At 49.8% G+C, this 14,856-nt stretch overlaps 1 protein-coding gene across 1 annotated transcript in view; it reads left to right on the top strand.

Annotated features, from left to right (window-relative positions):
- Positions 1–14,856, top strand: part of Col23a1 (collagen type XXIII alpha 1 chain) — a 304,345-nt gene that overhangs the window by 244,687 nt on the left and 44,802 nt on the right. Inside the window, exons 4-5 of the mRNA XM_059270491.1 lie at positions 5,269–5,276; positions 7,237–7,263. Coding sequence (XP_059126474.1) covers positions 5,269–5,276; positions 7,237–7,263 — 35 coding nt within the window. The remainder of the gene's footprint in view (positions 1–5,268; positions 5,277–7,236; positions 7,264–14,856) is intronic.

The following is a 14,856-nucleotide window of genomic DNA, read 5'->3' on the forward strand; positions in this document are numbered from 1 at the left end:
GTTCTGCCTTGTGTGTCATGGCCCACTGCATGCCTGCCTGGCGCCCGCCTCAGCCTTCAGTTCTTGTTTTCTTCCTACAAAGGTTTCCTTGTCTTTCACTGTCTACTCGCTGACATCATTTTTGGAAGGAGATGAGAAGCTCTGTCACCTTTTTCAGGACAAAATATAATGTGCCTCAGTTCACCCAAAAGCCCATGACAGGGGCTGTGGAGACGGCTCAGTCAGCAACGCGCTTGTAGCTCAAGCATGAGGAGCCAAACTTGATGCCCAGCACCCTTGTAAAATGCCATGGTGGCCTGCATTTGTAATCCAGGGCTGAGGAGACAGAAATAAGCAGATAAATTCCTGAAACTGGCTGGCCAGCTTTGCAGAATTGGACACACACACACACACACACACACACACACACACACACACACACGGGCCAGTGAAAAGACCCTGTTTCTAAAACACTATGGATATTGACTGAGAAATGACACTTGAGGCTGACTTCAGCATGCACACATGTGCACCAGCACATATATGAACACATGCACACGAAAACCGGATACAGATCTAAAATGACATTTCTCAAAAGAAGACACACAAATGGCCACCAGCAGTTGGGTGGGGTAGGTATGTTATCCCAGCACCAAGGGGACTGAAGCAGAATCATCCTAAACTCAAGGCCAAATAGTGAGTTCCAGGTCAGCCTTTCTCAAAAGAAGAGGACGGGGGAGGGGGAGAAAAACTTAACAAAAGAAAAAATATCCAACAGGGGGCAATGTTCTCACCACTAACCATCAGGTCAGTGCAAATCAGAACTGTCCGGTGCATCACCTTGCCCCACGGGAACAGCTGTTACCAAAGGACTGAAGACAGCGTGTGCTGGTGCAGAGAGCGAATCTCCGCCCACTCTTAGTGGAGGTGCCATAGTGGAAATCAATATGGAGTTTCCTCAAAGGGTTGTATGACCCAATGACACCAGCTTTGCATATATATACAAGAAAGGAAGCCACTGTGGGGGAGGAACACCTGCACACCCCTGCTCATCGTAGCACTTTTCAGAGCAGCTGAGAAGCATGGACAACCTAGAGTCTGTGCACACACCTGCAGCTCTGTGCTGGGTCCTTCAGAATCCTCCATTTCACAGGATCCCCAGAGGACTGTGAGATGAGAATATGTTCTTGCCCCCAATTTGCAGAATAAGAAACAAGGCTGCAAGGAAAACACTGTCCCATCTAAGGTCGGCCACTAATCAAGGCAACACCTCCCCCTCTGCATCCCTCATGTGAGGTGTTTCTCCCGGACAGAGCCAGTGAGAGCCACACAGAGCAGCTGTCCCTCTCCGGTTGACTTTGGATGAGCCTGGTGTTTATTTCTAGATAGTGTCACACACAGGCACACACTGACATTGTCCCCTTCCGTTATGGAAAGCAGGCCTCTTCCTGTGCCCCTGGGAGAAAGACTCTTTCAGAGTGCTGGGACAGGAGCGAACTGGAATGTTATCCTACCACAGACACCCCTGCCCTCCGTGGGACCAGTTCCTTAGTCTCTCCCAATCAAAGCCTTTCCCCAGACAGCATCCTCCCGGCCCTTCGGTGTCCACAGGTCCATCTGGTCCAAATAGAATGGAGTTCTCACCTACCCCTGGTTAGTTTGCAACTGGGAAACCCAGCCCCGTGTGTGGTATAATTGCCTGGGCCAGCCTCCTCCCCAGGCAAGCCTGTGTGACACTGAATTCCAGAGAGGAGATTTTTGTACCTGATGTTCCCATTTCAGCCAAAAGGCTGGAAGCCTCTCTAGAATGCCGTTTAAATAAGAGCATCTTCGCTCTGTGGTCCAGCCAGGCTCAAAGCCATTGGTTCTTCAGTGTGAAATTACACAGTGGAAAACTGACAGCTGTTCTTCTTTTTCCTGAGGTCTGTGTGCATATGTGTGCAGGCGTGTGGTGTGTGTCATGCACACACTTGCATGGATGTGAGAGAGGGAATGTGCTCTAACTCCAGCCTGTGCTCAGTTTCCCCTGTGCTAGGGCTATTCTGGTTGTTTCACATGGATGTGTGTACACACATGGGTGCACACTTGCACAAGCACACACACACACACACACACACACACACACACACACACACACACACATACCATCTTCTTCTTCAGTCCTCCCCAACTTCCAGAAAGGCAGACATGGGTACTCGCCACATTCACAGATACGAGTTCTCATCCCACTCTACCCCTCATCAGCTCACACTTCCTCTGAGTTTGCCTCAGCCTTAGTCCATCGACATACAAACTCGATTTACAAACCCTTGGGTCACTCTCGTCCCTAGAGAATCCTGAGAAACGTAACAGAAGGTTCTTGAGCTCATGCAAGGAAGGATTTGGTTTCTAAGGGTGTGGATCCTGGCCCTGGCACCACACTGGAGATAGCTAGTAAGTGAGCAAGGCAGAAAACCCATTGAGACCAAGGAGAGCAGGAAATGGGCAGACGAGGAGCAGAGTCTGGGAACAGGGACAGTGACTCTAGCAACCCTCAGGCCATAAGGACAGCCACCACCTCCACTGTGATGGTGCCTCCACTGTGTGGGCCAGGCCCTGCCAAGCCAGCAGAAATCCTCTGCAGGAAGATCAAACATACCTTTGGGAGACATTAGGGAAGTGCCTGACCTCAGAGGAGCCCAAAGCTCCAGATGGACAGGGTGGGCTCCCAGACCCACCACCCATCTGTCAGCACCAAAAAAGCAGCTCACCCACCCAGGCAGTCAGTCCCTCCTACCCCCCCCCCAAGGTGTGGGTGAGCATGGCTCCCAGATTGGGAAGCCCTGGCAGGCCACAGCCACTCCGTAGACAGTCCTGAGACTCAGAAAACCCCCTACTTCCTCAAGCCAAGTCATCTGGCTCGCATTTAATTGCTCCCACATTCTGGGGATTAGAACATATGTTTGAAAGCTGTGTGCCCAAGGGTCAGAGAGCAAAACACGTTGTGGAGCCAGGCTGGGCGGGGGGGATGCACCATGTGGTCCACTGGGGGACCTGAACCAGCCTCACTTTCTAAGCAGGGACCCCTGGATGACCTAAGCCATGCCCCCTCCCAAGCCATCTCTTGAGTTACCACTTGCTACAGACCACAGAATCTGCCTCCAGCAGCTGTGCTGAGCCTGTAAACTCTGTAAGAAAGTCAAGTGCAAAGGGTTTAGCGGGGTGCTGGCCCCACAGGCAGCTCCTGCCCTTCTTGCCCTTGTCTCCTTAGTGCCTGTTTATTAGTGTGTGTACCAGCCAGGCCCTGAGCTGGGTGGGCATCAGCAGCTGTCAGATGCCAGTTCACTCCAGGAAAGGCAAAGGAGAAAGCTGGCCTTAATTTTGGAGCGGGTCAGTGCCTCCAGGAACCTGAGGGGCATGAATAGGAGGATGGACCCAGGGGCAGGCACATGGACAGGTGCAGACAGGCAGGTTCATCTAGTCTCAAGATGATCAGTGAGTCTTTCCAGTGGCTTTTGTCTTCTTTGGAAGACCGGAAGCAAAGTCAATCATTAAGTTCAGAATTTATGTTGTCCACACCCTGCTAGGCTCCAGTCTAGATTTGGGGTAAACACAGCTTCTGTTACCATTGGTGGGAATATTAATACATCCAGTCAAAAATCTTGACCACCTCTCCTGCCTTCATGAACATCCTCTCCCACCATCCATCAGTCAGAAAGTCCTGTCTCTCCTTTTGTCAAGCATCTCCAGGCTCTCGCGTCTTCCTAACGCCACTGCCGGGACCTGCCAGGGATGCTGGCAGGGCACTCGAGTGTCTGTTCTGGCCTTTCTTGCAGCCTTCATCCATGTTGAATCTTCAGCGCCCACCCTGGCCCCTGCCACTGCCCACAGCATCAAGCCCTCCTCTCTCCATAACATGGAACAGACCTTGTGCTTGGCTGGGCCTCCCTCCCCTGCTCCGTTTCCATCTCAGGAAAAGCCCAGGATTTGGAAGCATGTTTCAGACTTTTCCATCTCTGTTTCTCTCCATCCTGATCCTGCCTTGCTCTGATAATTCATTCTGTCTCCCCCTCTAGACCGAGTTGAGCCCCCTTCCCGAGCAGGCCAGGCCAGGATAGGCCCCCTATTTTTGATTTGTTTGTTTTTTGTTTTGTTTTGTTTTGTTCTTTTCTAAGTGTGTGTTGAAGGAACACTCCGCTAGGCTCTTCACTCTTGTCCTCACTGCTGGGTCCCCTTCCCTACCCACAAGGCTCCGGGCTCACCATTGGCCATGCAGACTGTCAGGGGCTGCCTCATCCTACAGGGTAGGGTCTGAGGTGTGATGGGAACAGAGGAGTTACAGGTTTGGTGGAAGCATGCATCTGTGGGAGGTACATTGCTTTGGGGAACTGAGAGGCCATCTTCCAGGATGCCCTGCCCCTTAACTGACATTAACCTTCGTACCCATGGGACCCACCAATGCTGAAGTCCCTTATGTAGAACGACTTTATATTTGTGTATAACCTACCCACATCCTCACAGATACACTAAATCATCTCTAAGTGCCTGATACAATGTAAATGAGATGCAAATTGTTGTTATACTTGGAGAATAATGACAATAGCCTGTTAAATACAGGCACAATTTTTTTCAAGTATTGTGTGTGTGTGTGTATGTGTGTGTGTGTGTGTGTGTGTGTATGTTTGTGTACTTGAGTGTAGGTATGCGTGTGTGTGTGTGTGTGTGTGTGTGTGCATGTGTGTGTGTGTGTGTGTGTGTGTGTGTGCACATATATGTTCAGAGGCCAGAGTCAGCATCCGTTTTCTTCTGTGGACAAGCCTCATCACAGCCACTACCACAATTTCTAGACTGTTCCTTCAATCTCCTCATGCACATCTAACCCCAGAGCTGGGCTTCATGTCACATGCCTTCACCCCCATACTTCCCTCTACCCAAAATGTTTTTTCCTCTTTATCTCTCTCCTCCCTGGTAAAACCCAAAAACCTGCTCATTGAACAAGCAAGATCTAATTCACTTTTAGCTTTTCCAGAGTGTAACACAAATAAGTGCCAACCAGCCTCAAACGATGAACACATGAACCCATGCATGTGGGAACCATCACTGCCTCCCACGTGGCCACCCAGGCCCCTCCAAGGATGAAAGTATCTCTTCTTGGTTCTGTGACTGACCCTTGTTTACAAGGCCATTGTGGGCAATACTGTGACCCCATGGCGCCTTGAGCTGATGCGGTGGGGAGTGGCCAGGGGTGTGCTGAGGACAGGGCGGGAACCCTTCCATGCTGACAGCGGCTCTCCTGCTTGTGTTTTGCAGGTCCTCCAGTAAGTGTCTCGGACTTTGTGCTGTTTTCCAGAAAGATAAGACATTTATTTGGTTCTCTCTATGAAATCAACTCCCAGGGACTCAGCTTTTTGGTTAGAGAAATGTGTGGTTTAAAAACAAAGAAAATGGCCGGGATGTAGTTCAATTGGTAGAGTGCTTGCCTGGCATGTACAAGCCCTGGGTTTGATCCCCAGCACCACATAAAACACATCTTTTTAATCCTAGCACTTGGGAGGCAGAGGCAAGCAGAGCTCTGTGAGTTCAAGGCTAGCCTGGTCTACAAAATGAGTTCCAGGAAAGTCAGAAAAGTCGGGGCTTTTACACAAAGAAACCCCATCTCAAAAAAAAAAAAAAACAGCCCTGTGTGGTAATACACACCTATAATTCCAGCATTTGGGAACTGAAGGCAGGAAGATCTTGGCTATCCTTGGCTACATAGGGAGATTGAGGCCAGCTTGGGTTACATGAGAACCTATCTCAGAAATAAACAAACACAAAAAAGGATCCATCCCAGGCAGAGGCTGAATTAGTTCTTAAATAGTAAAAGAAATCCCTGAGCTTGCCTTGCCCAGTAGAACACTCTAGACCGGCTTCTTTTCAAGAGAGCTCACACGAACCTAGCAACTCCTCCCCAAATCATAGGTTCAACTTTGTGAACAAAAAATGCTAAGCGCTAGCTCATATCTCTGAAGTGTTCTGTGGCTGCTGAAATTGTAGCTCCAAGACAATGCCTGGCTTGAAAACTGGATCCTGGGGTTCCTTTTTCTTCTTAACCAGCATGTCTTGCTCCCAGCTGGGACTTGGTGAGCCTGGCTGGCTGGCGGAGGTAAAAATGTCACTTCATTTAAAGAGGGTGTGAAGGGAAGCTTGGAGTTTGCCTTAGCCAGAGGCTGCTTTAATGGCAGAGACTCCATGGCCCTGGGAATCCCACTTTCTCCTGGTTATGGATGTATCTGCCTTTGATTCCTCTTGGCAGATTCTCAGGGCCAGATAAACCCCTATGCATCCATTCAAGCAGCACACTGACAGTCAACAGGAGCCAAAGTTCACCTTCCAAAGGAATTCTTCTCAGATGAGCCATTTTGCTTCTGACTTCTACTTCCCATGATTCATCCCCACCCCACCCCCATCAGCACCCTTCGGAATCTGGGCTTCTCTGTGCATGTAGCATCAGTTTGAGCCAAAGAAAAGACAGGCCAACAAAAATGTGTAGGTTTTTGGCCACAAGTGCACTTCCTGGTAGAGTGTTCCCCAAGGCCCCTCCGAGGCAGCGTGTGCAAACTTGTGGAAATGCAAAACGCAGGGGCTAAGGCGTGGTTTTGTTTGGGCTCCGTTGTTAAAATATTAAGTGGGTTAAACCAACAGGCATTCTTAAGCTACCACTGAAGAAGGAGGTGGTTCAAAGAGGGAGGTAGATGTCCATGTGTGGGACACTGTCTCAGATGTCAATGGCCTCAAATAGAGCCGGGGACAGAGCAACAGTCAGGAGCAGTACACGTCCCCCCTATCTCTAGCTTCCAGAACTTTCTCAGCTCAACCTGTCCCAGTAGAAGCAAGGATGAACTGAGCGTCTACTGCATCCCTCATGTAAGGGACATTTTTAGTCCCCGGTTTGGTCACAGCGGTTGTGACACCTCCTTCCAGCCTTATGTGACCACATGGCCTCTGTCTTATGCCCGGACTGACATAGAGGTGACACATATGGGTACAGGGCCTTGATGGCTCTGACGAAGGCCCATAGCCCCGCCCCCACGGCCTCTAACAGGAGAAGGTAGCTGTCAACCTGACCCACCAGAGCCCTGGCAGCATCCCCCTGAAACAACACACTACAGCTAGCAGTGTTAGTTCTCTGCAAACCACACAGAGAACAGTAGGGGGTGTGGCTGGAGAGAGTTACAAGCATTGCCGTATGGTTTTCTGCCAAAACTCTGATTATTAATGGCTTATTAATTACCACAGGGGCAATCAGGACGAGATGGCTACCCGGTAATTGACGTTTATTTTTTTGTTCTCTCTCTGCCTCCTTCTTTTAATCCGACATTCTCCTCCTGAACCTTAACTGAACTGTCTCGCTCCACCTCCCTCCTCCTGCGCTGCTCAGTAGCTGGCCTGTTTCTGTCTACGGAAGGATCAGTGTGCACTCTGGGCAGACCCTGGCCTCACGGCCTTCCTGAGGTGCCTCCCAGGCAAAGCAAAGAGGCTTCCAGAAAAACAGCTCTCCTTCCAGCCCAGTGTACCTGCTGAGCCTTGAGTCTGGCCCTGGCTTGGGCATACAAGTCTGGCCCTGGAAGGCACTGTACCTCTTCCTAGTGGCAGGGACTCCCTGCGATCTTACCACTCAGAATCAGGGAGCTGGTTAGTTCCAGTTTGACCTCTATGGTATAAAAACCTCCCAAAACAAGTTAGCTTGTGTTTGGGGATTGATGTCCCTACCCAGACCAAATGAGTACCATATCAAAGACAAGGAGTTGAGATGACCGGGCTGATGCCCTGGAACACACAAGGACCAAGCCAGGGGAGGTGATACATGGCTGAGGCAGGAGGACTTACATGAGTTTGAAGCTAGCCTGATCTACATAGTAAGATTTTTGCCTCGTTAAAAAAGGAGTGGGGAGAAAAATCTTAAAAAAAAAAAAAAAAAAAAAAAAAAAGTAAAAAAAAAAAAAAAAAAAGGAGTGGGGAGAGGAAATTGGTGAAGCCTGTAGAATAGAGCTCAGGGTGTCTGTGGAATGCAAGGGTTTATTCTGTGCCTTCAGGAAGGGGGATGCAAGGAGGAAAATGCCAGCTGGTTCCGGGATCTGTCTGCAGTCAGAACTGGCTGGCAATGGTGATGTGGTCCCCAGTCCTGCAGGGCATGCCTCCCAGAAGGCTAAGGAAGGCAGTCCATCCCTGAGCATCAGGGAGACCTGGGCTTGATTCCAAACCTACGGCTCCAGAGCTTGGTGAAGGTGCACACCCTCTCTGAGCCTCAGTCTCCTCCTCTGTGAGACAATGAAGGTCTCAGAGTATGGGGACTGAGTCTAAATGAGACCAAGAGGTGACAATCCCGCATAAAGGACACAATGAGTCATAGGTAGCACTCTAGGATGTGATAGGACCTTTTGGGCACATTTATCTTGCCCAAAACACTGTGCTAGGTCCAGGCCTCTTTGGGGTCTCCTGGGTGGCTGAGGCAGCTTCCCCAGCAGACAATCTGACCTCTCGGGCCAGAGCAGTGGGGCTCTGCATGAAATGTGAATGACATATAGATGAAATGTGACATCCACAGAGCACACTGGGGTCAAATCCTGCCCGGTCCCAGGACCTCTTCCTGACTAGTAAGGAGTCAAGCCTTCACTCTGACTCCTGCACGTGGCAGCAAGGGTCTTGGGGAACCACAGGCTTCTCTTCTAGGGGGGTCAGGGGAGGGGCGTTGCATCCCAACAAGCCCACTGTTGATTGAAAAATATATATTTTAAAAAAAAAGTACCTGGTCTATCCAACTTCCCAACCATCCTGTTTAGGAACAGCATGTTGCAGAGCCTTGATGTCCCCTCCCACACCCGCACACTCCTACCCAGTCATGATCTCAGAGCAGATAACGGAGCTGCGGCTCCCTGCCATGGCCAGCTGCAGGCAAGAGAATCTTAACACACAGCATGTACGCTACCCTGGAAGAACCGGATCCCAACTCCAAGTCCCGTTCCCACTGATGCTTTGCTTTTAGGCCATTGCAAAAATCTCAAATCGAACTTTCAAAGTTGAGCCTCTGTGCACATGCAAGGCCCACAGGAGAGTGGGAAGTCTCCGCTATTTACTGTTGAGCAGACACTGACTGAGCCGGGAGCAGACACTGGCTGAGAGCATCAGAGCCATTGCCTGGTGATGGAAGTCATTTTCCCCTGCGTAAGGAGCAGGGACTTGTTCAAAACAGCTGCCAGGGGGTCTGCCCCCTGCAAAGGCCTCTTCTCTCTGCCCTATCCCTGCTTTCTTCCAAGGTCCAAGGAAGCAGCGGGGGGGGGGGGGGGGGGGGGGGGGGGATGGCAGGAGGCCAAGTGTGGAGTTTAGCAGCAGATTTGAATCCGTCTCTGCCACTGGCTGGCTGAGAAGCCTGGAGTAGGAGACCCCACCCCTAAGCGTCCCTGAACCTCAGGTTCCTTCCAGTCAGTAGAGGTTGTCGAAAGTCCTTTCCTCAGGAGGCTGGGTTTCTGTTGAGTGGAGATTCACAAAGAGCACTCATAACATGCAGGTCACAGCAAACCAATGTCATCTGATGGGCCATCAAAGGCACTGTGGGAATTAAATGTGAAATGTTTCATATGAAATGTGCTCCAAGCCTGGCCCACAGAGGCGATCTGTGAATTTTAGGATGGGGGCGGGAGTAAGGATGTGTGTGCCAAGAGCTCAAGGGTCTCTATGTCCTGATGCAGGTGGTTCTCTGAGAAGGAGGTCAGTGGAGGCCCAGCAGGCCAGCTGTCCCCACTTCCTGTTTGCAGGCCTGACGCTACCACCCTGAGTTCATGAAACAGTTCCTCAGGTCACTGAGGCAAGCTGGGTCCAGTGAGTGATGAGGGGACCCATCAAATCCCCCAGAAAGCTGACATCACAGCCCATGGTCACTCTCTGCCAGCTGGTATATAGACCCCTGGTCCTACCTTTCACCGCCTGAGCTGGCCCACTGCTGAACTTGGATGGACAGGAGCACTTAGTTCTGGTCCCGGATCTGGCGCTGCCCCATGGCCTGTCTGTTTCCTGAGACCTTTGTGGGGAGGGGGTACCCGCTGCCAGAGAGAAAGCAGTCCCAGTGAGGGAGAAGCTGGACTTCGTGGGCCACTTCCACCTGTGGCATTTGAGTTCAGTTCCATTCTCTTGGCCTGTGGAAAAACAGAAGCCTGTGGTCAGCTACCGATGTCTCCCATGGGGTCAACACAACTGCCCAGAGTTATGCATTATACATATATTGGAAAAGACCACTGTACCACATCAGCTTGTTCATGACTGTGAACAATTACAAATTTGCAGACATTTTTTATGTGGTGCTGGGGGATTGAACCCAGGGCTTCATGCATAATAGGCAACTGCTGTACCACCAAGCCACAGCCCCATCCCAACAAAGCTCACGTATGCACACATTACCTGCACAGGTTCACTCACCCTGCATGAACATGGAGAGACCAGAGATGGATTTCGTTGTCTTCCCCATCAGTCCTACATACCCCGGCAGGGGAGGGGGGGGGGCTTATTTTTTGAGACAGGGTCTCTCAGTGAACCTAGAGCTCACCATTTTGGCTGGATTGTCTGGCCAACAAACTCCAGAGATGTGCTTGTCTCTTCCCCCACCTCCAGGCCCCCAGTGCTGGCGGTATCAATGCATGCCACCATGTCTGGCTTTCACCTGGGCGCTGGGGATCCAACCCAGGTCTCATGCTTGTCAGAACTACTTTACCTACTGAACCATCATCCAAGTCCACTAAGATAGAGCTCAGCTGGTAGTGTGCTCACTCACCTAGCATGTATAAAGCTCCGGGTTCAATACCTCACACCCCATAAAACTTGGCGTTTTAATGTACACTTGGGAAGTAGAGGCGAGAAGGATCAGGAGTTCAAAGTCATCTTTAGCTACATATTGAAATTGATGTCAGCCTGAGCTACATGAAACACTGACTCAAAAATAAGTTAAGAGTGCTTGTTCTTGCCGAGGAACCAGGTTTGGTTCCCAACACCCATGGTGTCTCACAACCATGTAACTCCAGTTCCAGGGGATCCAATGCCCTCTTCTGACCTCCATAGGCATCAGGCACACATACATACATACATGTATACACAAACATACATGCATGCACGCATACACTCATGCACAGAAAATAAAGTACATCTAAAAAACAATTTAAATACATAACTATTTTTTAGAATGGAAAAGAAGGGCCAGCAAGATGTCTCCGGAGCTAAAGGCACTTGCCATGCAAACCTGACTGCCAGAGTTCGATTTCAGAGTCCATGTGAAAGGTGGAATGAGAGAACCAACTCCACAAAGCTGTCCTCTGACCTCCACATACACACTGTGGTGTGCATGCCTACACACATGTATGCATGGACACACACCAGTAAATAAATAAATAAGTAAATAATAAAGATGATGTAGTTAAAATGTTTAATGAAGGAAAAAATGAAGAAGTCCTTCGAATCCATTCAGCATACACCCAGGCATTTGGATAGGAATCCAATGTTGATTGAGATTGATCAGTTTCAGGATGTTTAGCTGCTGAATTTTAGTGTTGGTATTTTGTTTGTTTGTTTGAGGGAATCTTAGAGGCCATGTTCATTTTGTTGGCAAACTTCAGGACCAGGGAGGATTTTCTTTTTTCCTCTTGAGCCAGAATCTCAGGGGGGAGAAAGACCAAGAAAAGACGGAGCAAAGGCTGGGGTGGGACCCTGGCCTGTGCTTTCTACGTTTATCCCTCTGCCCACCCCACCCCCCAGCTGAAACCAGGCCCATATGTGCAGCCAGGAGGAGTGGCTGAGGGCGGGGGGGGGGGGGGGGGGGAGGAGCAGGGGCCACCCACATCTGTGAGGCAGGTTATAGACTCAAGGGGGTCAGAGCTGACAGGGCTCCGGGGTCACTGTCTCCATGCCCTTCCTGAACAGAGGCTCTGTCCTTTGTGCCCCCAAGGGCTTGTTAACAGAACCTTATGGTTGCAATAAATGCATGTCATGTCTATTGTAAAACATTTGGAAAATAGAGAAAGGCACCAAAAAAAAAAAAAAAAGGAAAAAGCAGTCCTCCTTCCTCCTGCCACCCACAGACGATACATCTCACTATTTTCATGTTGTTCTAGCATTTTTTATATGCCACTTTGTTCCCATACTTCCTGTAAAAACAAGGCTAGAGGGACACGCTCCTCTCTCTCATTTGATATATCCTCAGACACTCCCACACTATTAAAACCCCTAATAGAATGTAATAGCTGCATAGTATCTGATCACATGTATAATTTTATTTAGCCAGTCTCCAAGTTATATCATTAATAGGGACAATTTTTCATCCTTACACTCAACATCCTGGGAGTAAGTGAAGGCTTATTTCTGTGATTATCTCCATAGAATAAATGTCTATAAGTCGAATTGTTGCACCAAAGGATTTGCACATGTTTAAGGCTTTTGATGTGCATTACCAAATTGCCCTCTGGGAGGCTGCAGTCATTTACATTCCCACCAACAGCGCACAAATGCCGCATGTTTCTCCAAACTCTGGCCAACTGTGGGTATTATCATACTTTTAATGTATTTCAATATGATAAGTTTTTAAGTATATGTCCATATGTATATGTCTTGTTTTAATTTGGGGTGTATTTTCATGAGACGCAGTGGTGAAAGACGTGATTAAAAAGATGTTAAAGTTTGTGTTGGCCTGCCACCTAGTGGTGAAGGCTAGAATTGCAGGTATAGAGTTTGAAACTGAAAGAAGCGGCTAGGGGCTAGCAGTCTTGTATTGACCAGCAGCAGGGGGAGTTCTGAGCACCAAGTACTGTGAATCATTGATAGGGGCTGCAGGGGAGCCCCAGGCATGGCATTCCAGCACTTGGGGGAATTAATCAGCTTTTATGTGTTAAAGTGGTTTTGGCATCTCACTAACAGGAAGCTTGATATCATGGGAAGGCACAAAGGTAAATCAGACCCAGTCAGTCTTTAGACACTGGAGGTGGGAGACAAAGATCATCTTGGCACAATGGAGTCATCCTGAAAGTGTTTCTCATGTCCCTTTTTTCCTCTCTAAGATGTACGTAGCTCAGGTGAAAATGACTTGTCCGTCACACAGGGTTTAATATTGCCTCCACCTCTCACCCTTTGTACAGAAAACCCAAGACTGCCTTCTAGTCACCTCAGCAAATCTTGATTTTCCTCTTTAGGGTTTCCGTTTTCTTCACTCTCAGTGTTGGGTTTCATGGCTTCCTGGCTTCCCACTTACCTTCTGGAGGCAGTGTGAACAGTCCTGAGTACAGTGGAATGTACGAGAAGGAGAATAAATGAGGGTGTAGTGGGGGTGCTGGGTGGGTGCAGAGACAGTTGAGTGATTTGGGTCAAATAATCAAGAAGGACAGAACGACATTTGGACTGAGACTTCAGTGACAAGATACGGAGCTCTGTGAATACTCTCAGCAGAGGAAAACAGAGAAGGGGACAGGTCATGGAGCGTAGAGCAAGCTTCCTGGAGAGCCACCTGAGGCCAGGATGGGAGCAGGGAGAGGGGAAGTGGCAGGGAGGTAATGGAAGGGAGAGAAGTGTCCAGGGGACTGGAGAGATGGCTCAGCAGTTAATGGCTGCTCTTGCAAAGGACCTGGGTTCAGTTCCCAGCATCCTTATCGGCGGGTTCACAACACCCTATAACTCCAGTTTCAAGGCATCTGATGCCACCTTCTGGTCTCCACAGGGTCATAGCATGGTGCCACATAAACTCATGCAGGCACATACACATACACATAAATTTTAAAATCTTTAGGAAGGAGGAGGAGTGGCGGGGGTAGTGTCCAGGGGCTGCATGGAGTAGAACCTGTAGACTGGATGGAGAGGCTCACTAAGGCAGTGGGAACCAAAGGGGCAATGAAATTGCACTCTGTTTCTAGGAAACACTTGTCCCAGAGACAGCTACCAGGAGTCTAAGATCCCCCCGAGTCCCGTGCCTCCTGAACTGTCACAGAGCATCCCTGAAGCCATCGGAGTGTCCCTGAAGCAACATGAACCTCTGACCCCCACACGTGTGCACACATATGTACACAATGAAAGAGTGAGAGATGGAAGCGGGGCTTGTGCAGCTCACAGTTCTGGAGGCCCCAAGTCTAAGGTTGGGGCAGGGCCTGGGTCCAACTGCTCTTCCAGAGCTCACTGTGGCATGGGGAGCCTGGCTCCCACCTCTGTGGATCCTGCCCTTCCTTGTCCTTCACCATCTCTGTTCTGTCTCAGTCTGCTTAGAAATCAGCTCAATCCACACACCGCTTCCAAATACTGAGTTCTCTCAGGTTACCTAGCTTCTGCACAGCTCATGGTCCCTGTGCACACATCGGAGGCCAAAATCTCCATCTTCCGTGTTTGAGGGATGGCATCCCACGCTGAGCAAGCACGGGCACTATGCACGCAGAAAAAAGGCCTGAGAGAGCAGGCCACACAGTGTGGCCCCACGTGTTCAGAGACAGTGAGTGAGAGCAATGGGTGGAAATGAGAGAAGGTGACGCTGAGTATAACCCCACCATCTCCTGGGCCCACCTTCCAGGGGAGACTGGTGCTCTGCAAGTCTCTGAGAAATTTTGGGCAGGTCTGAGTGGGTTGGGCCTCTCTGATCCAGAACTCTGAAATGCCTCGATCAGAAGCTTGTAATGTCAACAGAATGTCACAAGTGGAAAATGCCACAGCCGACCTGTGACAGTCACAGCACAGGTGCAGAGGCTGGGGAGATGATTCAATGGTCAAAATGCTTGTCTCAAGAGCATGAGAACCAGAGTTCAGATCCCCAGAACCCACAGAAAGGCCAGGTATGTGGGATAGCATATGGTAGGTCGGGTGTAATTCTAGCTTCGGAGGGTAAAGACAGGCTCGCCGTGGCAGGCC

This window comes from Peromyscus eremicus, chromosome 8a, assembly GCF_949786415.1.
Source record: "Peromyscus eremicus chromosome 8a, PerEre_H2_v1, whole genome shotgun sequence".
In the NCBI taxonomy this organism is placed as follows: domain Eukaryota; kingdom Metazoa; phylum Chordata; class Mammalia; order Rodentia; family Cricetidae; genus Peromyscus; species Peromyscus eremicus.